The sequence below is a fragment of the Hordeum vulgare genome, chromosome 7H, assembly GCF_904849725.1.
Source record: "Hordeum vulgare subsp. vulgare chromosome 7H, MorexV3_pseudomolecules_assembly, whole genome shotgun sequence".
Classification (NCBI taxonomy): Eukaryota; Viridiplantae; Streptophyta; class Magnoliopsida; order Poales; family Poaceae; genus Hordeum; species Hordeum vulgare.
Window position 1 is genome coordinate 300,388,417 of NC_058524.1, and position 27,471 is coordinate 300,415,887.

General features: G+C 52.0%; 1 protein-coding gene across 2 annotated transcripts in view; it reads left to right on the forward strand.

Annotated features, from left to right (window-relative positions):
- The window catches only part of LOC123413547 (polypyrimidine tract-binding protein homolog 1-like), a 47,670-nt gene extending 22,074 nt beyond the window's left edge, over nt 1-25,596 (forward strand). Inside the window, exons 2-10 of one of the 2 annotated variants that reach the window (XM_045106480.1) lie at nt 3,831-4,040; nt 4,131-4,193; nt 22,155-22,228; nt 22,385-22,480; nt 22,618-22,675; nt 22,763-22,867; nt 22,977-23,058; nt 24,736-24,801; nt 25,046-25,596. In XM_045106480.1, the coding sequence (XP_044962415.1) occupies nt 3,831-4,040; nt 4,131-4,193; nt 22,155-22,228; nt 22,385-22,480; nt 22,618-22,675; nt 22,763-22,867; nt 22,977-23,058; nt 24,736-24,801; nt 25,046-25,053 (762 nt within the window). In that variant the 3' untranslated portion in view covers nt 25,054-25,596. Of the gene's footprint in view, nt 1-3,830; nt 4,041-4,130; nt 4,194-22,154; nt 22,229-22,384; nt 22,481-22,617; nt 22,676-22,762; nt 22,868-22,976; nt 23,059-24,735; nt 24,849-25,045 lie in introns of both variants that reach the window. The other variant, XM_045106479.1, reaches the window with a different exon arrangement.
- The last annotated feature ends 1,875 nt before the right edge of the window (nt 25,597-27,471 follow it).

Here is a 27,471-nt window from a genome sequence, read left to right on the forward strand (position 1 = left end):
TTGTGCCTCTTCAACTACCATATGCGCCCTGCCCCCTGAGTTTCCTGAGTAGCCACCTCTGCCCCTAGAAAGTTGACCCCCTGAGTTCCATGGGTATCCACCTCTGCCTCGAGCATACCTGCCTCTGCCAGTGCCCCTCTGTTGTATCCCGTGCCTCTACCACGAGTTGGACATTCCCTCTTCCAATGATCTACCTCCCCACAAATATGACATTTGTTGGGATCTCCCCACCCCATGCGCTCAGTGACTGCAAATGTCGAAGCCGGCACAAACTTCACGTTTGCATGCTCAAGAGATAGCCTCACCTCCTCTTGAGACATTGTTGCAATAGTCTCCTCAATAGTTGGCAGGAGAGGTTGGTGAGGTTGGTGCAACAGGGAAGCCCCCCTGCCATGAAAGCAACCTCTGAGGCCTTCCAACAGTTTCAGCACACGCCTGCGTGCAATCCACTTGCGCCCTGACTCGATGCACGCCGCATCATGGAGTTCCAGAGGATCACAGTTATCCTGCTCTGCCCACAAAGCCTGCAGCTCTGCTACATATGCCATCACTGACATGTCATCGCCTTGGTGGAGCCGATTGATCTTCCCCTCAATCTGAGCAATTAGCATGTAATTACCCTTGCCTGAGTATTGGGTGGATAGTCTTCCATATCTCGGCGGACGTGGATAGTCCCTCCACATAGCGACCAATGGAGGGCACCGCTGAGTTCAACAACCAGCCAACAAGCACAGAGTTTATGACCTTCCACCGCTTTCCCTCCGCGGTAGTCTTGTCTCCGGGTTCATCAACCGCATCCAATAAGTGCCCATCAAGTTCCTTCTGCTCCACAACCAGCAATGCCCTTCTGGACCAGCTCAAATAATTTGTGGCCCCCTCTAGCTTCATGTCCAGGGGTGACATTTCGAGCTTCTGAGCCACTTCCTGTCAAGGAACGATGGCCCCAGAGTTGGAGTTGGACTCCGCGAGGATCTTAGCGAGCTTCTCGAAAGCAGCAGCGAGAGCATTTGGTTCAGCCATCTTTGGTGTTCCAGCAGCACTACAGCCTCACTTCTTCTCCACAGCAGAACCAACACACAGCAGCAAAACAGCAACTCAGATGAACACCAGCAGGAACAGCACAACAACAGCTCCACTAACAGTACAGCAGCAGCTCCAGGAACAGACCACCACCAGCACCTTCTCCTCTAGCAGCAGCACCCAGCTCCCGGTCTCCCCTGTAGTGCACACCACCACCAGCAGCAACAGCAGCTGCAACCTCCTTCTCGGGCAAACAGCAGCAGCCGCAACCCCAGACTCCAGCAGCTGCCCTTTCGCTTCCTCCTCTCTCCTTCTCCCTTTCACCACCAGAAACACAGCAGAACAAAGAGAGATAAGAGAGCCGGGGCAGGAACCAGCACCAGCCGTCGCCCTGTCGCTCGCGCAGCCGCTTCTCCTCCTCGCGCGCGCACAGCCGCCTCCTCTCCAGCGCGCAGGGCCGCCGTCGATCCCCACCGGACCCCGCAGCCACGCCGGCTGGCGCCGCCGTCCGTCAGGCCTTGCCGGACCTGGGCTCTGATACCATGTAGAAACGGGAGGGAGAGAGGAGTACGGGAGGGAGAGAGGAGTACCAGCTCGTGTGTTTTGTGTGTGGCGGCTCAGTCTGGGAACGGGATGGCTGGGAGCCTCCTTTTAGGTCAGTCCCACTACATGGGCCTGGGCCCTAAGAGATAACTTGGTGGGCTGGGCCATACCGGTTCAACACTCCCCCTCAAGATGGGTGGTAGATATCTATCATTCCCATCTTGTCACATGTCAAGTTACAATCCTTTGTTCCTAGACCCTTTGTCAAACAATCTGCAAACTGCTGCCCAGAACTGACATGAGTAAGGCTGATGACCCTAGCATCAAGCTTCTCCTTAATGAAGAACCGATCAATTTCCACATGCTTTGTCCTATCATGTTGAACTAGGCCCCTTCCTCAGAAGTTTCAACTCGCTCAGTAGGTACTTCACCCAGAGCATCTCACACAACCCTTGAGATAATGCTCTATACTCAGCTTCTGCTGTTGATCTAGACACAACCGGCTGTTTCTTGCTTCTCCATGATACCAAATTTCCTCCCACAAACACGCAGTAACCAGAAGTTGATCTTCTATCATCTTGACAACTCGCCCAGTCAGAGTCACTATAGCCATCCACCTCAAGATGTCCACTCTTCCCAAACCACAACCCTTTACCCGGAGTCCCCTTCAAGTATCTCAGGATTCTGTGCACAATATCAAGATGCCCACTCCTTGGTTCATGCATGTAGCATACGTAATGTCAGGCCTGGTATGACACAAGTACAACAACCTTCCAACCAGTTTTTGATACTCTTCCTTATTCACTAGCTCTCCTGATTGTGATGTCACTTGGTGATTTTGTTCAATCGGAGTAGGGCAGTACGACATCCCATCATGCCCACGTCACTCAAGAGATCTAAGGTGTATTTTCGTTGGCACAAAGAGACCAAATTGACAGGAACCAGCACCAGCCGTCGCCCTGTCGCCCGCGCAGCCGCTTCTCCTCGTCGCGCGCGCGCACAGCCCGCCTCCTCTCCAGCGCGCAGGGCCGCCGTCGATCCCCACCGGACCCCGCAGCCACGCCGGCCGGCGCCGCCGTCCGTCAGGCCTTGCCGGACCTGGGCTCTGATACCATGTAGAAACGGGAGGGAGAGAGGAGTACGGGAGGGAGAGAGGAGTACCAGCTCGTGTGTTTTGTGTGTGGCGGCTCAGTCTGGGAACGGGATGGCTGGGAGCCTCCTTTTACGTCAGTCCCACTACATGGGCCTGGGCCCTAAGAGATAACTTGATGGGCTGGGCCATACCGGTTCAACAGCCATTTTAAGTGTGCTGATTTGCCATATTTATTTCATGCATCATGACATTGTTTGCCAAAAATTTGAACTTCTCAAGGTGATTTGTTGATTTTGCGTATGTCTTGGTTAAGTTGTGTCAAGCTAGTTTCCTTGAAACACAACGGCTATTAAAAAATGCAGTTATCAGATTGTTTAGGAATAACAACCAAAATTTTGAAAATAATTACCTGTTGATTCACAAAAAAAAGATTAACAGCATGTAGAATAGAACTGAGTTCTTTGTTTATTTAATACAAGACATATCTTTTGAAAATCAAGAAAGAACACTGTAGCAGCCTCCCGTGCAAGCATAGCGCATGGTATCACTCAACGTAGCGAGCGCCTGTAGCGCACTTACCCCATTTTTCTTCCTGGACCTGGTGGCCTAGTTTGCTTACGGGCCACAAAACAAATCGCTATGCTACTATCTAGTTTATGCAGAGCCGAGCCGCAGGGGAGAATGTGTGTGCGCACATACACTCCTTGGATTTTCCATATTTTCTTTTGAGTTTTTGATTGCTAACAGATCTTGCTCATCATCCTGTAGTCATAACTGATTGGTGTCATGAACGATTCACCTGTTTTGGTTGTTCCCATTTTTTTTACAAGAATGGTGCAAGCAATAGCTGCTGCCATGACGCTTTATAGGGAGTACCAAGATTCAAGTGTTAGATGCCCTATTTGGTTGAATTTCTGAAGGCCTCCCACCTTCACCGGCACCCCAAAGGAGTTAAATAACTATAAAACAGTCCACTTCCTGTTGTTTAACTCTATATGCAAGGGAGAATATTGCATACGTAATTTTCTAGTTGCAGAAATGTGTTTTTTGTATATTGATTTAGTGGAAGTTTCATGTGAAAAGTCAGCCTGAAGAACTGTTAGCTCTATATAATTGGAACTTCTAGCCAAGTCAATGGGTTCCTGACTTTCTATCTCAAATTTGCCTATTTCAGGCAGATCAAAACCAGGCAATTTCAATGGTTTCATATTATGCTTCATCTTCAGAACCTGCCCAAGTTCGTGGGAAAACTGTATATATTCAGTATTCAAATAGGCAAGAAATAACAAACAATAAAGGCACTGGTGATTCTTCTGGCAATGTCCTGCTTGTCACCTTTGAAGGTGTCCAGCCTAACGATGTTAGCATAGATGTTATTCATTTGGTAAGTATTACACGTGACATGCACTCAAATAGTTAATAGTTAATGTATTCTTGTTCCGTTTTGTAATGTTTTTTGCATTGTTTGCAACAGGTATTTTCTGCTTTTGGGTTTGTTCACAAGATAGCAACGTTTGAGAAAGCCGCTGGTTTCCAGGTAACATAGTGTGTTAGCCCTTCCAGCGTGAGCATTGATCGTTGTAGATGACAGTGGGAGAGTTCGAATAATTTTAGTTGGTTTATTTCTCACACAATGCCATGTTAACCTGAGGGGTTGGGGATACATATTTATAGGCTGCTAGCCAGCCAAGCATATGCTAAGATGCTAGTCTAAGATGCTATCCTAACTGCCAGTCCTTGGTGGTCAAGGATGCTATCTTAATAGCCACGAGGACACAAGGACCATATGCTGCAGCCCTACAAAGGACCATGTGCTGTAGCCCCACAAAAACCTTAGTACAGAAACTTATCCATCATTCTCCCCCTAAGTCTTGTGTGTCGTCTTGTGGGAGAGTCGAATCATCCCGATCCTGGAGCAGAGTTCGAGGAACTTGATCCTCCCAAGAGGCTTGGTGAGCAGATCTGCGAGCTGGTCCGTGGTGTTGATGTAGCTCGCCTCGATGCTCCCTTCATCCAAACAGCTTCGGGTGAAGTGATACCTCAGTCGGATGTGCTTGCTCCGTTCGTGGAAAACAAGGTTCTTTGCCAGGGCCAGGCCAGGAGCTGCACCGTTCTGGTGTCTCGGACGAGGAGATCACCAAGCAGTCGAGCGAGCCAGAGCGCCTGAGTGCAGACGGTGGAGGCCGTTATGTACTCGGCCTCGCAGCTGGACAGGGCCACCACCTGCTGCTTGACCGACTGCCAGGTCACGAGACACTTACCGAGGAAGAAGAGGATCCCGCTCGTGCTCTTGTTGGTGTCGATGTCGCCGGCGTGGTCGCTGTCGCTGTACCCGACGAACGGTCCACCAGGATGTTATGACCAGAGGCCCAGTTAGCAAAACCGGCCCAATTATAATATTAGGGGCTTAGCCCAGTTTATTATAGCCTAGGGAACTTATATATAGTCATGTAATCAACACTTTTGAGATTAAGCAAAGATCAATCTATTTTGATCGGCTCCAACTAGGAGCCGGTGCCCTAACCCTAGCCGCGTCTTCCATCGCGCCGACCCCCATCCGTGCGAGACGGCGCCCCTGCGCCGGCGACCACAGCCGATTCCCTCCTTCCCCTACAACCTCTGGCCAAGACCCGGTAGAGCTCGGCGATCATGTCTTCGCCGCCGCCCACCTCAACCCTCCCGCTGCCGACCGCCACCACCGCCCCGCTGGCCACCACGGTCGACACCCCTTCTCTGCCGGTGTCGGTCACCTCCGCCGCGCCGGTTCCCACCGTCTTCACACCGGAGGAAGTCATCGCAGCGCTCCGTGATCTCGCCACCGCGGTCCAGGGCATCCGCCTCTACTTGGCTGGGCACTACGGGCCGCCGCCGGCCGCGCCACCCGTAGCTGCGACCGGGCCGCTGCTCCTGCCGTGGCAACCGCGGCGCTTGCTGGGCCGCTGCAGCCCCAGCTGCTCCCGCCTCCTGCCTCCAACCTGCCCTGGCAGCAATGGCCGTCGCCGACTCTCGCGGCCTCCGTCGCACCCGTTTCCTCCCTGCAGCAGCCGCTGCAGCTGCATCCCCCCCATCGATCCGCTTCGGGCCGGCTACGACCGCACTGGTGGGAGTCCCGATCCACCAGGTCTGGTTCCTGCCTTCGCCGTCACCGCTTCCGGCCTTGTTGGCCGGGTTGTCACCGCAGGCGACGCCCGCCCTGCAGTACCGCGGGCCCTCCAGCTCCGCGGGTCCCTACGACGGCCTCGACGGGCAGCCGTTTCACGAGGGACCCCGTGCGTCCACCGACCCGGCGCCGCCCCCCATGCTGCTCCACATCGTCGACCCGTACGACCACATCGGTCATACTCAGACACCGCTGTGCTTCGCCAAACTCGACTTCGCCACCTTCGACGGCACCGAGGACCCCCTCAACTGTCTCAATCAGTGTGGGCAGTTCTTTCGGGGGCAACGCACACTCGCGTCGGACCGCACCTGGCTCGCCTCATATCACCTCCGAGGCGCCGCGCAAACGTGGTACTACGCCCTCGAGCAGGACGAGGGCGACATGCCCTCATGGGAGCGCTTTCGCGAGCTCTGTCTCCTTCGCTTCGGGCCGCCGATACGCGGGAGCCGGCTGGCGGAGCTAGGCCGACTCCCCTTCACCTCCACGGTGCAGGACTTTGCCGACCGCTTCCAGGCCTTGGCGTGCCACGCGCCCGACGTGACAGCCCGTCAACGGGTCGAGCTCTTCATCGGCGGTCAGATCATATCCGCATGGATGTTGAGCTTCGGGGACCGCAGGACATCCAGACGGCCATGTACTATGCCCGCACGTTCGAGCAACGGGCGATGGCTATGCAGCAGGCATTCCCGACCCAGGCACCTCGCCCACCCCCTCAGCCGGCTATGTCTGCACCCAGCCGGCGACAGGGACGCCCGCCGCAGCAGCAACTCGACCGTTTCCTCGGCTAACCCCGGCCGAACAAAACAAGCGTCGTCGCCAGGGGTTATGTTTCAACTACGAAGAGCCCTACATGCCAGGCCACGTCTGCCCGCGCCTCTTCTACCTGGAGGCGGACGACTTTGTCGCGAAGGATACAACTCCCTTCGAGCTGGCCGAGGCGGCGGCCCCGGCGTCAGCCACCGCTCTCGTGGTCTCCCTGCATGCCCTTGTCGGCATACTTGCGGAAACAACGATGCTGTTGCCAGTGACGGTTAATGGGGACCTCTTAGCTCTCCTGGACACGGGCTCTACACACAACTTCCTGCCCGCGTCTACTATGCGTCGCCTGGCCCTCCAGCCGACGGGCAGCGAGCAGCTCCGAGTTACCGTGGCTAATGGTGATCGTCTCCGCTGCCACGGGATTGCGCAGCAGGTTCCCATCCTCATCGGCGACGAGTCCTTCGCCATCACGTGCGTCGGCATCGACTTGGGCGACTACGACTTCATCCTCGGCGTTGACTTCTTGCGGACGCTCGGACCCATCCTTTGGGACTTCAACGCACTGACCATGACTTTCTGGCATCAAGGGCGCATGGTGCAGTGGAAGGGCGAGGGAGGCACTTCTCCAGCAGTTCCCTCTCAGCTATCGACCGCCATAGCAGACTCCGAGCCGCCCCTGTTGGCTCATCTCCTATAGTGGCACGGCGACCTTTTACCGGTGCTCCTTGTTCACAAGCCCGAGGGCTCGTGGCGTTTTTGCCTCGATTACCGTGCTCTCACTGCCAAGACGACGAGGGTCATTTTTCCTATATCGGTCGTGCAGGAGCTCCGGGAAGAGCCGCCAGGGCCACGCTTATTCCCTACGCTCGATTTGCGTTTTGGTTCCCATCACGACCACTTTGAGTTTTTGGTGATGTTTTCGGTCTCTCCAATGCGTCGGCGACATTCCAGGCCTTTATGCACGACGTACTTCGGACCAGCTCAACCCTTTGACGGCACCTTGGGAGCAGCTCAAGGAGTTCCGCCAACATTTTCTAGACATCCAGCTCGTCGAGCTGTTTGCGCAGGCGGGGAGAAATGTTATGACCAGAGGCCCAGTTAGCAAAACTGGCCCAGTTATCTTAATAATATTAGGGGCTTAGCCCAGTTTATTATAGCCTAGGGAACATATATAGTCATGTAATCAGCACTTTTGAGATTAAGCAAAGATCAATCTATTTTGATCGGCTCCAACTAGGAGCCGGTGCCCTAACCCTATCCGCCTCTTCCATCGCGCCGCCGCTCCCATCCGTGCGAGACGGCGCCCTTGCGCCGGCGACCACAGGCGATTCCCTCCTTCCCCTACAACCTTCGGCCAAGACCTGGTAGAACCCTAGTTTCTACCACAAGAGCTGCACCGTTCTGGTGTCTTGAACGAGATCATCAAGCAGTCGAGCGAGCTAGAGCGCCTGAGTGCAGGCGGTGGAGGCCACTATGTACTCGGCCTCGCAGCTGGACAGGTGCTAGGTCACGAGACACTTATCAAGGAAGAAGAGGATCCCGCTCGTGGTCTTGCTGGTGTCGATGTCGCCGGCATGGTCGCTGTCGATGTACCCGACGAAATGTGCCTCCCCCGGACACCTAGGGTAGTGGAGGCCATGGTCGAGGGTCCTTGTCACGTAGCAGATGATCCTCACTGCCTGCTGGTGCTCCGTCGTCGGTCGCTCCATGAAACGACTAACTTAGCCGACGGAGAATGCCAAGTTCGGCCGTGTGTGGGCAAGGTAGCGAAGGCTCCCCACAAGGCGCTAGTATTGCGTAGCGTCCATGTCGTGGTAACGATTCCGACAATAGAAAGAGGGTAGGATAAAGGAGCATGATCTACCGAGATGCAAATGGGTGACACGGTGGTTTTAGCGAGTTCGGGCCTCTCACGGTGGAGATAACAGCCCTACGTCTCGTTGAAATGATTGGTGTAAATTAAGCCCATAGACACCCACTGGGTGCGCTAGGTGCTTGCTGGTCTAAAACTAGCAAGAGTCTAAAGGGTGAAGGATCCGACTGAACTTGTGAAAGTCAAGGACCCGACATGAAGATAAAAAACCGACCGCAGAGGTACACTCGGTGGCGTGGCCTCCGAGTGCATGTCATATGCGACTTACTTGACACTCGGTAATGCATAAGTAATTATTTAATTGAATGCAGTGTGTGAAGAATGTCTTAGCTGTCTGACGACGCGCGGGGCGGTCGAATGAAGTAGATGCATCCGTCCGACTGGCGCGTGCGGAGCGGCCGAGTGATAACGACGCGTCCAGTAGAGTGACGGTGCGCGGGGTGGCCGAGCGACGATGGAGCGTCCGACTGAGTAGCGATGCGCGGAGCTGTCGAGTGATGACGACGCGTCCAGTAAAGTGATGGCGTGCGGGGCGGCCGAGCGACGATGGAGGGTCCGGCTGAGTGGCGATGCACGGAGCTGCCGAGTGATGAAGACGCGTCCAGTACAGTGACGGTGCGCGGGGTGGCCGAGCGACGATGGAGCGTCCGGCTGAGTGGCGATGTGCGGAGCTGTTGAGTGATGACGATGCGTCCAGTAGAGTGACGGCGCGGGGCGGCTGAGTGACGATGGAGCGCCCGACTGAGTGGCGATGCACGGAGCTGCCGAGTGATGACGACGCGTCCAGTAGAATGACGATGCGCGGGGTGGCCGAGTGACGATGAAGCATCCGGCTGAGTGGCGATGCACGGGGCCGCTGAGTGATGACGACGCGTAGAGCTGACCGACGACGTATGGGGTAGCCGAGTGATGACGCGTTCATGTGATCGACGACGCATTGGAAGGCCGGCCAAATGGGAACACACGAATGATCGAATCCCTGTCTGAGTGAATGCAGAAGTTTTGGTCCGACCGAATCTTAAGCTGAACATGACCTCTCCATGTGCCGAGTAACCGCATCTAATGAGGGGAGTGCGGCCCGACGTGTCCGGGGACGCGGATTGGCGTCTGCATCTGTGTCGCGTCTGGTCAACGCCTCACCAACGGATAGAGCAATCGCGCAGCCGGCTGAAGGAGCCAAGTCGGGCCAGTGAGCCGACCCACGAAGTGTTGATGCCGGAGAGAGGAACACGACGCGTCGCTGTTGCGGCAGCAGCCAAGTCGGGCCAGTGAGCCGACCCACGTGGATATCGCGTCCGCAGGAACGGGACCGTCCGTCCGGGCCATGAAGTGTATGAAGAATACGTTATGACGCATTGATGGTTGCCCACGTCTAGAATCAGCATGCAAGAAACCGAAACTGCATGCCAGAGGGGTTAGCGCTAATTAAGCAAGAATAAAAACTAACCGCATGGAAGTTTCCCTTTTTCGCGGCTCATTCACTGCTTGTCGTGGAGCTGGCCGGAAACGATTGTGCGGCCTAGTTGTGCAATAAATTCGTCGGGAAGGAGCTCAGGGACGCAGACGACACCGGTGTTCGTGCGTAGGAGCGCGGCGTTGGTTGCACGGACGAGGCCGGATACGGCGGACGTCGGCGCAGATGAGGTTGAAGACGACGGAAGGCGTCGGTGTTCGAGCGCGCGAGCGCGGCGTTGGCTGCGCGGACGAGGCCGGAGACGACGGACATCGCCACTGTTCGTGTGTCGGAGCGCAGTGTTAGCGATGCAGACGCCGGAGACGGCGAACGACACCGCACATGAGGCGGAGGCGGCGGACGGCGCTAGCATTCGTGCGCCGGAGCGCAGACGAGCCAGAGACAATGACAGGTCGCTTCCTCGAACGGGAGCCGAACCACCGATCGAAACTGCCGAGGAGATCGTGTGCTCCCTAATTTTCAGTATGAGTATTTTTCCTTTTTCTCTTCTTCATGATCGATTCATGTATTAATGCGTCTGTTCCTACAGGAGAAGACAAACTCATTGTTAGAAAATTCATTGTGGAACGAATATATGGAATGGGTACTTCCCTGATCCTTTTGAATGGCGCGTTGGCCAGAATTCCACCAGACGATCTCTCTTGCGGTGGTTGTTAATCTGCTGCCAAAGATTGAACACAAAAACATTTGCACCATGGCTCGATAGACGCCATGCCCCACGGTGGGCGACAACTGTCGTGGTAACGATCCGACAATAGAAAGGGGGTAGGATAAAGGTGCATGATCTACTGAGATGCAAATGGGTGACACTGTGGTTTTAGCGAGTTCGGGCCTCTCACGGTGGAGACAACAGCCCTACGTCTCGTGCTCCGGAGAGGCTTTGTTTTATCTGTCATGGACACGAGTTACATGGTATAGAGAGAGCCAGAGCTCCAGGGAAAGAATGAGCCCGCAGGGGGAGAAGAAGCTAGCCCTTAGCTATGTGGAGGGGGTGGCTTATATAGAGTGCGCCACCCCCTCACCTCTTATGTTACAAGATGGGGCATTGATGCCATAATGTCAGCCCACTACAGAACCTCCTGTATGCTTTGACTGCCTTGCCGACTGTTGGTATTTGCATACCAGAGCGAGTCATACGACCAAGTGGTTGACTGTCATCCGAGTGGATGGAATGTACTTGTCCGAGTGGATTAGATGTTGTCGCGATCCAACCAGAATTTTCCTTGTAGTCCTAATAATGAGGTGCCCTTGGGTAGGACATACAGGTTAGACCTATGACCCTACCCTAGGGTTGTATCCCCGTCAGTCCACTTCCTCCGTCGTGCTGTCGCGGCTCAATTTCAGCCTCTCCTCCATCGGAGTGAGAGCTGGGTGGCAGTCGGTGAGCCCAGCTAGCTCAACGATGCGCTTGGCGTAGGCGGACTGTCGAAGCGCGATCCCGGATTGATCATGGTGCACCTCGATCCCTAGATAGAAGGAGAGGAGCCCCAGATCATTCATCTGGAAGGTGGCCTTCATTTCTTCCTTGAACGCCGCCTGAGGGATCGATAGAAGATGTGTCTAGAGGGGGGGGGGGGTGAATAGACTACTTGTCAAGATAAAATTTCTCGCCTAACTTAATTTCTAGGAGGGCAGAAATCTTGCAGTTCTAACAAGTCTAGGCTCCCTACATAAGAAGTTCTAAGAGTATAACAGCGGAAAGTAAAACATGCAAGTGTAAAGTAGAGGAGAAGGGAAGTGAGATCAAACGCATGAGGTTGACATAGCGATTTTTTGCATGGTTCTGATAGGTGGCGCTATTGTACGTCCATGTTAGTGGAGACTTCAACCCACGGAGGGTAACGGCTGCGAGAGTCCACGGAGGGCTCCACCCATGGAGGGTCCACAAAGAAGCGGCCTTGTCTATCCCATCACGGCTTTCGTCCACGGAGGACTAGCCTTACTTACGGTAGATCTTCACGAAGTAGGCGATCTCCTTGCCCTTACAAACATCTTGGTTCAACTCAACGGCACGAAGTAGGAGGCTCCCAAGCGACACGTAACCAATCTAGGAGGCACCACCCTCCAAAAGGTAATAGATGTGGTAGATCAATGAACTCCTTGCTCTTGTGCTTCTAAAGACAGTCTCCTCAACACAAATCTCTCTCTCACAGAATATGCATGGGTAGGAGAGGTTGATTTGGTGGAAAGCAGTTTGGGGAGGCTAGAGATCAAGATTCAAATGATTGGATTGGAATATCTTGGTCTCAACACATGAGTAGGTGGTTCTCTCTTAGAAAATGGATCTGGAAATGAAGTGTGTGTTGTGAGTGCTTCTCGCACGAATGAGAGGTGGGCGAAGGGGTATGTATAGGCAGCAACCAAAATCCAACCGTTACAAACAAAAGAGCAACTCGGTGACACCGAAGTGGACAACTCGGTGGTATTGATTAGCACTAAAGTGGTGAACTTTTGAATCTCGGTGAGACCGATGTATAGAACTCGGTGGCACCGAAAAGGTGACTAACGGTCAGATGGCCAAACTCGGTGGCACCGATACTCAAACTCGGAAATTCTGTTTTTGTGTATCTTGGCAACAGAATGTTGGTCACATTGAACTCGGTAGCATCGATGCAGTTTCGGTTGCACCGATTTGGTGGGAATGGCTAGGGTTCTGTCTTAGGTTCAAACTCGGTGGGTCCGATGTGGCAATGTTGGTAACACCGAATTTGTGAATGTGGAGCTTGACAGAGTGGATATGTGGGAAAAATGACTGAGTGTTTTGGTGGCTAACTTTGAGCATTTGAGCAATTAGTTCATTTTACTACCCCACCCCCTTTTAATAGTATTGGCTTTCCTATGGACTCAAAAGTGATTTCTCACAAATATAAAATGAAGAGTCTTCTAGCTTGAAGCTTGAGCCAATATTATTCCTTTCTTGCATCCAGGGGCATCTCCACATAAACCTTAAGCCATAGCTCTTCATGGACTAAACTTGAAATATCTAGGTAAAAGTGTTAGTCCAAGAGGCAATGTATGTTGTCATGAATTATCAAAATAACCAAGGGAGCATAAGGTGCTTTCACTGCCACCTCTGCTTCCTTGATGCCGGTGATCACTAAGTCGTTAACATAGACGCCCACTAGCAGGGCATTTCCTCCACTGCCCCGTCGGTAGACGGCCGCCTCATGCGGGCTTTGCTCGAAGCCCATCTTCTTTAGCGTGGAGTCCAGCTTGGCGTTCCACGCCCTTGGTGCCTGCCGTAGGCCATAGAGAGCCTTACGCAGGCGGAGTACCTTGCCCTCCTGGCCGGGGATCGCAAATCTCGGCGGCTGATGCACGTAGTCTTCGTCCTTCAAGTCACCGCTGAGGAACACCAACTTGACATCCATGTGATGGACACGCCAACCCTCCTGGGCAACTAGCGCAAGGAGAAGTCGCACAGACTCCATCAGTGCCACTGGAGCGAAAGCATCGTCGAACTCGACTCCTTCCTGCTGCAAGAAGCCTCGGGCCATCAAGCGAGCCTTGTGCTTGACGATGGCGCCGTCTTCATCCCTCTTCAGTTTGAACACCCACTTAAGGGTGATCGCGCGGTGACCATGAGGGAGGTCAGCGAGCTCCCAGGTGCGATTCTACTCGACCGCATCCATCTCCAACTGCATCGCGGCGCGCCATGTCGTGTTTCTCTCGGCCTCTTCAAAGGACCGAGGTTTGCCGTCGTCACACGCAAGTTGTAGCTGCGCCTCCAGGTCGCGTGGCACCAGTCCCAACACCTGCTGGTCGCCGAGTAGGTTTTCCATCGTACGATACCGCAGCGGTTCGCCGCCATGATATGCGTCGATGCGCTCCTCGTCGTGAGGGAGCGGGGAGGCGAACTCCACAGGGTTGTGCTCGACGTGAGCTGGTGCCGATGAAGACGAGCCCGGAGGGGTGACTGCCCGTGCTGGAGTACGTGCCATCGCCGGCTGTGGTGCCATCGACGTACCACGCACCGGGGTCGATGGAGTTTTGGGAACTGAGGTAGACGTGCTCGGCGAAGAGGAGCTGCTTGCTTCCCCCTCCTTCCTTGAAGTGGACGTACTCGACAATGAAGTCGTCATACGTCGGCGTCGAGCCGTCGTCCACCGTCTTGTCCCATGCCCACCCTCGCCCTTCGTTGAACACGACGTCTCGCGCCGTGTGCACACGCTGTGTCTTTGGGTCGAGGATGCGGTAGGCCTTCGAGCCCTTCGCGTAGCCGATGAAAACTCCCAGAGTGCTCCTGTCGTCGAGCTTGCCGATGTGGCCGAGCTCCTTGGCGAACGCAAGGCAGCCAAAGACCCGCAAGTGGGAGACCGTCGGCTTTCGCCCATGCCAGTCCTCATACGGCGTCCTGCCGTCGAGTGCCTTAGTGGGCGAGCGGTTGACGATGTAGACGGCCGTCAGCACTGCCTCTCCACAGAAAACACCAGGCATCCCTCCCTGCTTGAGGAGAGCCCGAGCCATCCCCACAACCGTCTGGTTGCGTCGCTCGACGACGCCGTTCTGTTGCGGTTTGTACGGCGCGTAGTGGCGTTGGATGCCCTCATCAGCGCAGTACGACGCGAATTCAGCCGCTGTGAATTCGCCGGCGTTGTCGGTGCGCAGCACGCGCAGTTTGCGGCCGCTCTCCACCTCCGTAGCAACCTGCGCGCGCCTGATGGCGTCCGTTGCTTCTCCCTTGCTGCCAAAGATCGTCGCCCACATGTAGCGAGAGAGGTCATTGACGAGCAGCAGGAAGTAGTGTCGACCTCCTGGTGTGGCTGGCGTCATCGGGCCGCACAGGTCCTCGTGCCCGAGCTCAAGCCTCTACTTGGCACGGAAACTCGCCTCCTGGGGAAAGGGGGGTCGCCTCTGCTTCGTCAACACGCAGATGTCGCAGAACTGCTCCACATGGTCGAGACATGGCAGGCCTCGCACCATCTCCTTGGCACACACTTCAGGGCCTCGAAATGAAGGTGCCCAAAGCTCTCATGCCATTGCCACGCCTTGTCGTCCCGACGGGCAACGAGACAGACGGGTTGTGCACGTCAAGGACGTAGAGTCGATTTTCACCTCTGGGTACCTTGGCGAGAAGGCGACGCTGGCGATCCCAGATGTGTAGGACCCCATGCTCAATCAGCACGCGTGAGCCGTTCTCATCCAGCTGTCCCAAGCTGATGATGGAGTTCCTTAGCGCGGGGATGTAGTAGACACCAGTGAGCAGCCGGTGCTCTCCCGTCTTTGTGGTGAAAATGACGGAGCCGACGCCCTTAATTTCCACGGCAGAGGCATCCCTAAACTTGATGGAGCCTCGCGCGTCAGAGTCGAGCTTGGCGAAGAATTCCCTTCGACCGGTCATGTGGTGGGTGGCGCCGGTATCAAGGTGTTAGGAATAAGCAACTTGTATTCCCATGAGGCCATAGGCCAGTATATATACATGTACAGGTGGTGGACTATATGCAGGAAACCCCTTATATATCGGGAAAAATACAAAAGGGTACATGACTTATATTATAACTCTAACACCCTCCTGAAACTCATGGTGGATGAACAACACTGAGTTTGGAGAGATAAAAGCCATGTTGTGCTCTAGTCTGGGCCTTCGTTAGGAAATCCGCCAACTGTAACTCGGAAGGCACATACTGAAGAGCAATGACCTGATCCTGCACACCAGCGCGCACATAGAAAGCATCAACACCAATATGCTTGGTGAGCTCATGCTTCACAGGATCGCGCGCAATGCTAATAGCACCTGTACTGTCAGATAAGAGCAGAGTCGGTGTAGTGACAGAAACACCAAAATCCTGAAGTAACCACCGTAACCAAGTCACCTCTGCCGTCAAAAGAGCCATCGCTCGCAACTCAGCCTCTGCACTCGAACAGGAAACTGCAATCTGTTTCTTCGTCTTCCAGGCAATGAGAGAACCACCAAGAAAAACACAGTAAGCAGAAAGTGAACGGCGATATGAAGGATCGCTAGCCCACGTAGCATCCGAATAGGCCTGAAGCTGTAAAGAACTGGAGCGAGGAAAGAATAGACGGTGAGAGATCGTGCCCCGAAGATATCGGAGAACACGAAGGAGATGACTATAGTGAACCGAGGTGGGAGCGGAGACGAATTATTCAGAATATGAACCGGATAAGAGATATCCGGACGAGTGACAGCTAGATAGACAAGACTACCAACAAGATGACGATAACGCGTCGGATTAGGCAGGGGATCACCATCAGTAACACGGAGGTGAACATTGAGCTCCATAGGAGTCTCAACAATGCGATCGTCAGTAAGAGCAGCACGAGCAAGAAGATTCCGGATATACTTTTCCTGGGATATAAAAAAGCCATCAGAGGTAGAAGAGACTTCAATCCCAAGAAAGTAGCGAAGAGGGCCAAGATCAGACATAAGAAACTGCTCACTAAGACGGGCCTTTACAAAGGCAATATACTCGGGGTCATCCCAGTGATGATCATGTCATCAACATAGAGAAGAAGAAGAGTCCGACCACGAGGAGAAAGGTGAATAAACAATGTTGGATCATGAGCACTCGCTGAAAAACCAGCGGCAGTCATCGCAGAGGCAAAACGCTCAAACCAGGCACGAGGGGCTTGCTTAAGGCCATAGAGAGAGCGACGAAGACGACATACCATGCCATCAGGAACAGAATACCCAGGTGGTGGTTGCATGTACACCTCCTCACGCAGCTGACCATTAAGAAAAACATTCTTAACGTCAAGTTGAGATAGACCAGTGGCGTGTAGAGGCCACGACAAGAAGTGTACGAACAGTGGTCATATGGGCCACAGGAGCAAAAGTCTCGTTATAATCACGACCATGCTCCTGCTGAAAACCACGAGCCACAAGATGAGCTTTGTGACGCTCAAGAAATCATCGGAGCGAGTCTTAACCTTGTAAATCCACTTAGAAGTGATGGGATGGACTCCGGGAGGAAGGGAAACAAGATCCCACGTACCAGTGCGTTCAAGAGCAGCAATCTCCTCTGCCATCGCAAACTGCCATTCAGGATGAACAACAGCCTCACGATAGGAAGTCGGCTCAAGAACAGCAGCACCAACGGTGGGAAATCCAAGGTGATCAATAGGCGGACGAGGGCGAGAACGCAAGGCATAGGGAGGCTGAGATCAGGACGACGACACATCCGCAGAGGCATCCACATGACGTGAACGACGAGTGTAAGACGGAGGAAAAGATGGAATAATGCAAGGGGGGATCGCCAAGGTAGAATCGGGGGGTGAAGACGTAGAAGTCATCGGAGATGAAGGTGCAAAATCCGGTGACATGCCAGGAGAGGAAACCGTGGGAGATGGTGGTAGCAAATCGACAAGAGGTGGAGAAGCAGAGGGAGCAGAACGAATAGGCAAAGGCTCGATGGGGTGAGAGGTGTATCAGGAAAAGTGAGGAAAGAAATATCCTCCACTGAAAAGGTTGAGGAAGATGGGCGTGGGTAGAAGGGACGAGACTCGTCAAAAGTCACATCCCGAGAGATACACATCCGACGACCGATAGGATCCCAACAACGATAGCCCTTATGCTCATCACTGTAGCCTAAGAAGACACACTCAACAGACTGAGCGGTCAGTTTGGTGCGTTCGCGAGGGGCAAGAACATAACAAACACAACGAAACAGGCGAAGCATCGAATAATCGGGAGAACGATCAAAAAGACGCTCAAAAGGAACACCACCCTGTAGAGCAGTAGAAGGTTGTAGATTGATGAGATAGGTGGAGGTGGAGACGGCCTCAACCCAGAAATGAGGCGGGAGAGAGGCAGCAATCATCGTCGCACGAGCCGTCTTAAGAAGGTGACGATGCTTGCGCTTAGCTACAGCATTCTGAGCATGAGCACCAGGACAAGAGAACTGAGCAAGTGTACGTTGCTCAGCGAGAAATCCACGCAACATCTTGGAGATATACTCTCCAGCAGAGTCAGCACGAAACACACAAATAGGCCTAGAGAACTGAGTGTGAACCATGGCAGCAAAATGCTTATAGATAGATAATACCTCACTACGATAAGACATAAAATAGATCCACGTGTATCGAGAGAAATCATCTATAAAGATAATATAGTAGCGATGGCCTCCCTTCGAGGAAAAGGGAGCGGGACCCCAAACATCCGAGTGGACAAGGTCAAAAGGACGCTGAGACACAGTCTTGCTATGAGGATAAGGTAACTGTACTTGTTTACCAAGCCGGCAGCCCTGACAGTCTAAAGACACACCACCGGAGACGGATCCAAGAAGACCACGTCGAACTAAGGATGAGAGACGGGAGCCACATAAATGACCCAGACGATGATGCCACTCTTGAAAAGAGCTGGTAGACAAGGCAACAGAGGAGGAGACACTGGCTGCGGTGGCAGCGGATGGAAGGTGAAGCCAGTCAAGCTCCCAGAGACCCTGAGAGTCACGGCGCCGGGGGCCAGCACCAAGAAGAGCACCAGTGTGACGGTCCAGAACTGAACATGAGTCAAAGTCAAGGATGACCCGACAATCAGAGTCAACAATCTGGCCACCAGAAAGGAGCTCCATGGTAAGCCGAGGAACATGAGCAACATCGGGAACATGAAAAGATGAAGTGCTAAGAGTTCCTCGGCCAGCAACCGGGAGAGAAGTACCATCAGCACTAAGAACATGAACAGGAGAATAAAGAGGTCGAGTAGATGACAGAGTGGATGAATCAGGAGTCATGAAAAGATGCTCCAGTATCAAGAACCCACGGAGATGTACCTGTGTGTGTAGAAGGTGGTCTCACAATGCCAGAAGAGTCCGTAGCAGAACCAACAGAACCTGTCGACGAAGAAACAACAGATGGAGCTAGCAGACATTGAAATCGTCCAATCTCTTGCTCAGTCAGGGGCGCAACTGAAGATGTCGATGTAGACACACCCGACAACGAAGAGTCGAAGGCAAGCAACAGGGCGCGAAGTCGTGCAATCTCGTCCTCAGTGAAGTACACAGCTGAAGTAGGCGGCGTAATGGCACGAGGAGAGAAGCAACCACCATCACCTGTGGAAGCTGCTAAATATGGCGGTGTAGCATGTCCAGTATCGTCGGCAAAGACCGGTGGAGAAGACAAGGCCGTGTGCAGACAAGCACCAAGCGCCAAGGGAAGACGCGTGGATGAAGAGCAGTCCATGGAGTCATAGGCACCAGGACAACCGGTGAAAGTCGCGAGAGGTGTCGAGGAAGAGCGACATGCACCGATGAAAGTCGCGAGAGGAGTCGGTGTAGAGCGACAATCACCATATGTAGAGCTCGCAGGAGCAACAGAAGAACTACCAGCACAGCCGTCAGGAGTCACGGGAAGCAAGGAACTGCAACGTTGCGTATTGGTGCAGACCTTTTTTTTTGCGCTCACTGGAATGAACCGACGGGAGGCAGATCAGATCGAGACCTGCTGCGCCAACACCGACGGGAATCAGATCAGAACGAGACCTGCAAGATCCACCGAAATAAGGAGGGTCTCGATCTGATCTGGCGGTGGCTGGAGACGCGGTGGATGACGGCGCGGCGGCGTCTGGAGACGCGGTGGAGGACATCGCGACGGCGGTTGGAGACGCGGTGGAGGACCGGCGCGTCGGCTGGAGACGTGGTGGAGGACGGCGCGACGGCGGGATCCGGCTAGAGCCGTGACTTGAGGCGGCGGGAACCGGGCTGTAGGAGCTGCAGACTGTAGATCGATTCTGACTTGATCCAGAAGGACCTGGCGGTAGGAGCTGGGCGGTAGGAGCTGCAGACTGCAGATCGATTCTGCAGCAGGAGAAGAACCCGGCGGTAGGAGCGGGGCGGATTGAGTCAGCTTCGAGCGAGGGCCCGATCTGTGACGGCGAGCAGACCCAACAACGGGACGAGAGGAGATCGAGGCTTCGATCGAGACGAACGGGAGAACGAGGCCCGCGAGATGGATCAAACGCAGGAGTTGCGGCGTGCAAAATTTAACCTAGCTCTAATACCATGTTAGGAATAAGCAACTTGTATTCCCATGAGGCCATAGGCCAGTATATATACATGTACAGGTGGTGGACTATATGCAGGAAACCCCTTATATATCGGGATAAATACAAAAGGGTACATGACTTATATTATAACTCTAACACAAGTCTTGTCCTTACGGAGCCATCGTCGAGAAGAGCGTGCGCTTTTGGCTCGTCGAGGTGGTGGAGAGCCTTGCGGCTGGTGTCGCTGAAGGTAGCTTGATGCTTGCATGCGCCATGAACAGAGCCGTCTCCTCCGCCGCCTGTATGATGTGAGCCTGGCCGTGTCGTGGCTATCGACACTCATTGGCCCAAATGGCCAAGCTGGCCACAGTTGTGGCAATTGTTATCCTGTGTCGGCTTGGGCTTGCTAGCGGCGCCGTCCTTGGCGCCTCTGCGGGTGTCATCTTCGGCACGTCCTTGTGCCTTGCCCGGGGCGCCTCTTCGCGCCTTGCGTTGCTTGCCGCGCCTGTGGCTGCCCGTCGTGGAAGAGGGCTCCCCCTTCTTCCTGTCACCGAGGCTGGCATCCCACTGCTCCCGAGATAGGAGCAGCTTCCCGCCGGTGGTGATGAGCCCTGAGAGAGACTGTGGCTCGTCGATGTCGACGACCTTGAGGCGACCTATCGCCTCCTCGATCGTCATCGTGGAGAGGTCCAGCAAAGACTCGATCGAGCGAGCCATCCGCTTGTACTTCTTGGGGATGCATCGAAAAATCTTCTCGACAACTGTCTCGGTGTAGGTGGCATCGCTCACCATCTTCTGCAGCAGAGTGTCGAGACAGAGGGCAAAGTCATCAACGTCCTCACCTGGCTTGAAGGCCAGGCTCTCCCACTCCTTACGATCCTTACGAAGTGCCTGCAGTGTGGACTTGCGAGCACGGTCGCTGCCGCGGCGATGGCGTCCCAAGCCTCCTTGGCAGTCCGCTTGTTGGAAAGCGAGAACTGCATCTCGGGCGGGACTGCGGCGATGAGGGCGTCCAGCGCCCGTCGATCCTCTTGGTGTTCGACGTTGCTGTCCTGGACCGCCTCCCACAGGTGCCGCACCTGTAGCCTGTTCTTCATGATCGCGGGCCCACTCGACGTAGTTGGTTTTGGTGAGGGTAGGCCACCCAACACCGGGACCAACATCCCTGACCATAGTCCGGACCTCGTAGAGGCCGCCGCGGAGTGCCTTGGCATCCGCCGTAGCCTCACGTGCTGCCTCCGCTGCTGCTGCTGCTTCTACCTCCGCTTTGGCTGCTGCTGCTTCTACTTCTGCTCTGGCTGCTGCCAGATCCGCCGCAGCCAGCCTCGACACCCTTGCTGCCGCAGCAACGGCTGCTGCAGGCGCTTGCTCACGCTCCTCTGCCACGGCGCGCCCGGCCTCCTCCCGGCGCCGTGTGTTCGAGGTAGCCGTGTGCTGAGAGCGACCTGCAGACATGGCTCGCTGCAGGGGGGCTGTTGCGTGAAGAAGAGGCTGCTTCTGACGAGCTGCTGCTCGACAGTTCGGAGGGAGGGAGGTAACCAGGGGCAGTCGGACCAACTGCTGCTACCGGCTTGGGCTGCTCAGCTCCCGGTGAGAGAGGTGAGCAGGAAATGCTCAGGGTACAAGACAACGAGGCTCTGATACCACTTGTTAGCCCTTTCAGCCTGAGCATTGATAGCTGCAGGGGGGCTGTTGCGTGAAGAAGAGGTTGCTTCTGACGAGCTGCTGCTCGACAGTTCGGAGGGAGGGAGGTAACCAGGGGTAGTCGGACCAACTGCTGCTACCGGCTTGGGCTGCTCTGCTCCCGGTGAGAGAGGTGAGCAGGAAATGCTCAGGGTACAAGACAACGAGGCTCTGATACCACTTGTTAGCCCTTTCAGCCTGAGCATTGATAGTTGTAGATGACACTGGAAGAGTTGGGACAATTTTCATTGGTTTATTTCTCACACAATGCCATGCCAACCTGAGGGGTTGGGGATACATATTTATAGGCTAAGATGCTAGTCTAAGATGCCGCTAAGATGCTATCCTAACTGCCAGTCCTTGGTGGTCAAGGATGCTATCCTAACAGCCACGAGGACACAAGGACCATGTGCTGCAGCCTCACAAAGACCTTAGTACAAAGACTTATCCATCATAGTGCTTATGTCTAGTTTCATATACATTACCCCCTGTGTAAACAAATATAAGAGTGTTTAGATCACTACTTTAGTGATCTAAACGCTCTTATATTTCTTTACGGAGGGAGTATTATTTTTGTAGATCACCTTAACAGTTTGAATTTTTTTTCAGGCACTTATCCAATATACTGATGCTCCAACTGCTCTAGAGGCAAAAAATTCGTTAGACGGAAGAAGCATCCCGAGGTAGTCCATTTTTGTTACTCTGGGTTAGCAATTCACGAGAGTAATGTGAACCGTTAGAAAATTTACTTCCTGTACTCGCGAAGGTTGCATTTTTTTAGTATTGCATTTTAGCCAATCTTTGATATAGAAGTTACTGATTTGATATTGCTGTTGCAGATATCTACTGGCTGATCACGTCAGCATTTGTCACCTGCGCATAACATTTTCTGCGCACAAAGATTTGAATATTAAATTTCAATCACATCGCAGCAGGTACGATAGTTTACAGCTTTACTTTGTTTTTTGTGTGTTCAATTCTATTTTGGTTTGTTATTATTAAGCTCTTGTGCTAAAAACTAGTTTCAGATGGATTACACAAGTTTGTAACAGTGTCTGTTTTCATTAAGCAGGGATTACACAAATCCTTATCTTCCTGTTAATCCAACTGCAATCGAGGGAATCACACAGGTTTGCTTGTAGTTCAAATTAGTATATCTGATGTCATGTCACTCTTCATCTTCTTCTGTTGCTGCTTACACCATGTAAGTTTTGCAGCCCATATTAGGCTCTGATGGGATGATTAAGGAGCCAGAAAGCAATGTACTTTTAGCATCAATCGAGAACATGCAGTATGCTGTTGGTGTGGATGTTCTACACACTGTAAGGGTGTTTTAGTGTGATATTTTCCTCAAGATTATTTGGAATTTTAAATAACAAAATGCTTGTAAGAAAATGTATTATAGATAATCATTGTATGAGATAATTTCAGGTGTTCTCTTCTTTTGGTGCTGTCCAAAAGATTGCAATGTTCGAGAAGAATGGTGGAATGCAGGCTCTGATTCAGTATCCAGGTATGTACGAAGAACTGTAAACCTCACCATATAGCCACACCTTGATATGGGCGATGTAGACTGGCCCCAGTGCTCACTAGCTTTAATTTGGGACCCTGATAAGTGCCGCACGTGTGGCACGAAGCAAGTCTGACCTGACGTTTTTTGATGGTAAGTTTAGTTATCCGAGGATGGCAACTTTAGTTGTGAAGCATGATAACTTTCTGTTTGGATGGCAAGTTTCAGTTTTTTTTTCGGATGCCAATTTTAGTTGTAAAAACGCCAGGACGGTGTTACTTCGTGCCACACGTGTGGCACTTATCATTTGGGTTAATTTTTCTTCACTCTGTTGTTAATTCCTGATAAACCAAGTCCATAGGCGTTAATGAACTCTGTGGACATCTTAATGATGCTGTGTTGATTACTGAGTTAATATGTGTTTATGCGTCAAAGTTTCTGACTTCAGCAGAGAGGTCTTGGGAGTCCCAGAAGACTTAAAATGGACATCTACAAGTATCCACAGCTATAAAGTTGCCTTTTGTAATTTCTTGTTTTTTCTTACTCCCTCCGGTCCTTTTTAGTCTGCATATTAACTTTGTCTGAAGTCAAAGTATCTCTACTTTGACCAAATTTATAGAAACATGTATTAACATTCACAATGCCAAATTAATATTGTTAGGTTCATTACGAAAGGTAGTTTTATGATATGTATATTTGGTATGGTAGATGTTGATATTTTTCAATATATATTTGATCAAACTTTGTAAACTTTGACTTGACACAAACCTAATATGCGGAGTAAAAAGGACCGGAGGGAGTACCTTTTTCCGGTAAACATGTTCACTTTCTTTGTAGAGGTTTGGTACAGTCATGTCTTCCTGTCATCTTTTTGTCGATTGTCTTCCTCTTGGCATGCTGTTTTTCTGTCTTAGACGCCAGCTGCCTTAATTGATACCTTTTTGGGTTAGAGTAGCAGTCACCATGAGGATGTATCGAGTGCTTTCTAGCCTGACAGTGACTGCTGTGGTTGGTCCTATAATTGACGCAAATGATCAGAATAAATTCTTAGAAATTGCTAAAAGGAAATAAATCTACCATGCCACAGAATTTCAAACCTACATTTTGGTCTACACATGGGGAAAACACTGAGACAACTGCTGAAATTACTAAAGAAAAGAGAAGACACTGTTGACTGGAATTTGTCTTTTTTTCTCCTAATGTAACAGTTGAATTTATGTAGAGTGCTTGAATTTATATCATTCTTTTCTGTTTTTTGTGTGACACCATTTGTATTTTAGGAACATCAGTGAATTATGGGCTAACAGTCACATCCTCTAGCTGCAACCTCTATTGAGAGCACGCCTTACATCTGCAGTCCAAATGAGCATCTCAGTGTCTTATGTGTGATCAATTTATGTAACCTGTCTTGATGCTTCTTTGGAAGTGGGACAAAATAGATGGCATTGCACATTACAATGTAATCTAATCAAAATGTTACACTTGAGAATTTCAAGTTTCTTTTGTCATCACTGTTGTTGGAAGCGATTTTTTTATCTCCATGATTGAGAGCAGTACAGATCATTCTTTCTTTGCTACGATAACGGAGAAAAAACTTTTCCCAGATCATCTATTCAAGCATATTCACTACAACTTCTAGTTCAGAAATACTGCTAGAGCTAACAGAATCCGTATTCGCAGATATAACAACAGCAGGAGTTGCTAAACAAGCTCTGGAGGGACATTGCATATATGATGGTGGTTACTGTAAGCTTCATCTGTCATACTCTCGTCATACTGATCTGAATGTGAAGGTATAAACAATAGTTTAAGGCTGTGTGAATTAACAAGAATAAATGAATGCATCCAACTAGGAAAAAGATACTATTGCTATACTGAGGCGGAATAGTCTATCATTTGTTCAGTTTGACAATGCTTTTGGAACATATTGTTTCCTACTGCTTGCTTCCATGTTTTTCCTGATATGTGATCTATATTTTGTGGCATTCAGGCACATGACGAGAGGAGCAGGGACTACACCGTCTTGGACCCTAGTGCTCGGGTACAAGCTCCACCTGGAGTAGTATGGCAAAGCACCACACCTGCTGGTTTTTATGGAAGCTCAGCAGGAGCGACCTCTGTCGGACAAGTGCCAACCTGGAATCCTAACATGCAGCGAGGGGCATTTGCAAGTGCATCAACCTCGTATCCTACACAATTATTGATGGCAAACCCAGGCCCGCACTTTCCAGTGATCGGATCAAGCTCTGGAGCTCCCCCGATGTTGTACCAAGCTTCACAACAGATGGCACAATATGGCACAGCCCCTGCTGCTCTGCCTCATGCAGGCGAACCAATGTACTTCCCAAAATGAGCTATTCATCTGATAGAGCAGTGTCCTATGCTTTGTGCAGCACTTGTGGTCTTCAAGTTTTGGAACTGCATTGTAACACTGATCTGTTCTTGTTATTTGTGAGATCCCTGAGGCAAATGTACCTGTCTGGCTGTTGGTGGCTTTTGGTGCCTGTAAACTGCACAACAAAATGGAAAATTACTCGTCTATTAGCCGTGTCATTTTTTTTTTTTAGAAACGGAGGCAAAAGATTTGTCTCATTGATTAAATAAGGGAGGGGAAACAGCTTAGAGTTTTGCAACCACACCCACATGCCGTGCATGACAATTACTCACACATAAGAATAAACCCTAGTTTTGTGCATGACAATTACTCACACATAAGAATAAACCCTAGTTTTTTTGCACCCGAGGTGACCCAAAGCTTTGCCTCCTCAAAGATGTTGAGGAGGATAGACTTCGGCGCACTTTTGTGACGGAACACCCTAGAATTCCTCTTATTTCAAATGGTCCAAAGAGACAAGCAACTTTTGTGACGGAACACCCTAGAATTTCTCTTATTTCAAATGGTCCAAGAGACAAGCATGGTAAGAGATGCCATAGCACTCCAATTGGGGACGTTGGTGTCTGTCCTTTTATCCCATCAGACGTGGATAGAGTCGTCAAGGTGTCAATCTGATGTGTCCATGTGTGCAAGGCCAAACTTGACAATAGTAGACCGCGTGTAGCTGCACTTGAAAAATAGGTGCGCACCTGTCTCTTGTTCCCTCTTGCAACGCAGGTAGTGGCCACAATTTGTCCAACCCCACCTTTGCATGCGGTCGGCGGTTCAAATCCTATCTTGGATGGCCAAGCATGCAATTTTTTTACCTTTGGTGGAACCCAAACTTTCCGGACCATGCGATCCATGGGCGAAAGAGTTAGCCCAAGGAATTGAGCCTTGTAGGCGAAAGCAGCCGTGCAGAGCCCTTTGGTTGAGTGCTTCCAGACAATATCATCTACCAGGTGTTCGTCGAGATGGAAATCATAGAGGAGCATCCAGAGAGTGAAAAAATCATGTATGTGCTGGCCAGTGATGACAGTTTTGTGGTTGATTTTGAAAATCCAAGCATTCCCTTTGAGGGCCTCCCTCACCTTCCAGTTCTTCCTCCTTGAAGCCTCGAAAATTAGTGGTGCAATCTCCTTGGGCTTGCGCCCAAGCAGCCAAGGGGAGTCCTAGAAAGGCGTTTTAGCTCCGTCCCCCACGGTGATGGTAGTCGAAGCATAGAAGAAGTCAAGATCCTCGTCCGTGCAGGGGTTGTCCAAAACGACCCATAATTTGTGGGGATCATTCCATTCATACCAAGGCCATCTTAGCCGTAGAGCACACACAAATTTGTCGGAATTAAGCACGCCCAGGCCACCATACTCTTTCGGCGTGCAAACCGTGCCCCAATTGACCTTGCACTTGGCACCCGTCGTCTTGTCCCCACCCGACGAGAGAAAAGCTCTTTCAATCTTGTTCAGGTTACGGAGAGTACCCGATGGAACGATGAGAGGCGTAATGGAGTACATCGCTTGGGATGATAGGACCGACTTGACGAGGCTTGTGCGACCGATGGTTGTGATGTTTTGCCCCTCCCAAGTAACCAACTTTCCAGCCGCCTTGTCCTCAAGATATTAAAGGTCCACCATCTTAAGCTGCCCCACCGAAAGTGGCAGACCTAAGTATTTGTCCCGGAAGGCCTCCAAAGTAGCCGGGAAGCTTCTTAGAATGTACCCAAGATTAAGGTGGTTGCACCGAATTGGCACGACCGAGCTTTTCTGGAAGTTGGTACAGATGCCCGCGACCTCACCAAAACCTTTTCAGATCGAGGCAAGGTTGTTGATGTCCTTCTTGATAGGGGCCACAAAGACTACCGCATCGTCGGCATAGAGAGAGGTTCGCACCGTGGCCCCCCGCCCACGAATCTTGTGTAGCAGTCCTGCCGTGTTGCCAAGTTGAGAATTGATGCAGTGGGTCAATAGCGATGACAAATAAGAGGGGGGGGGAATGGGGCCCATTGTCGGAAACCTTGGCCATGCTTGATTGGTGGGTCGGGCAAT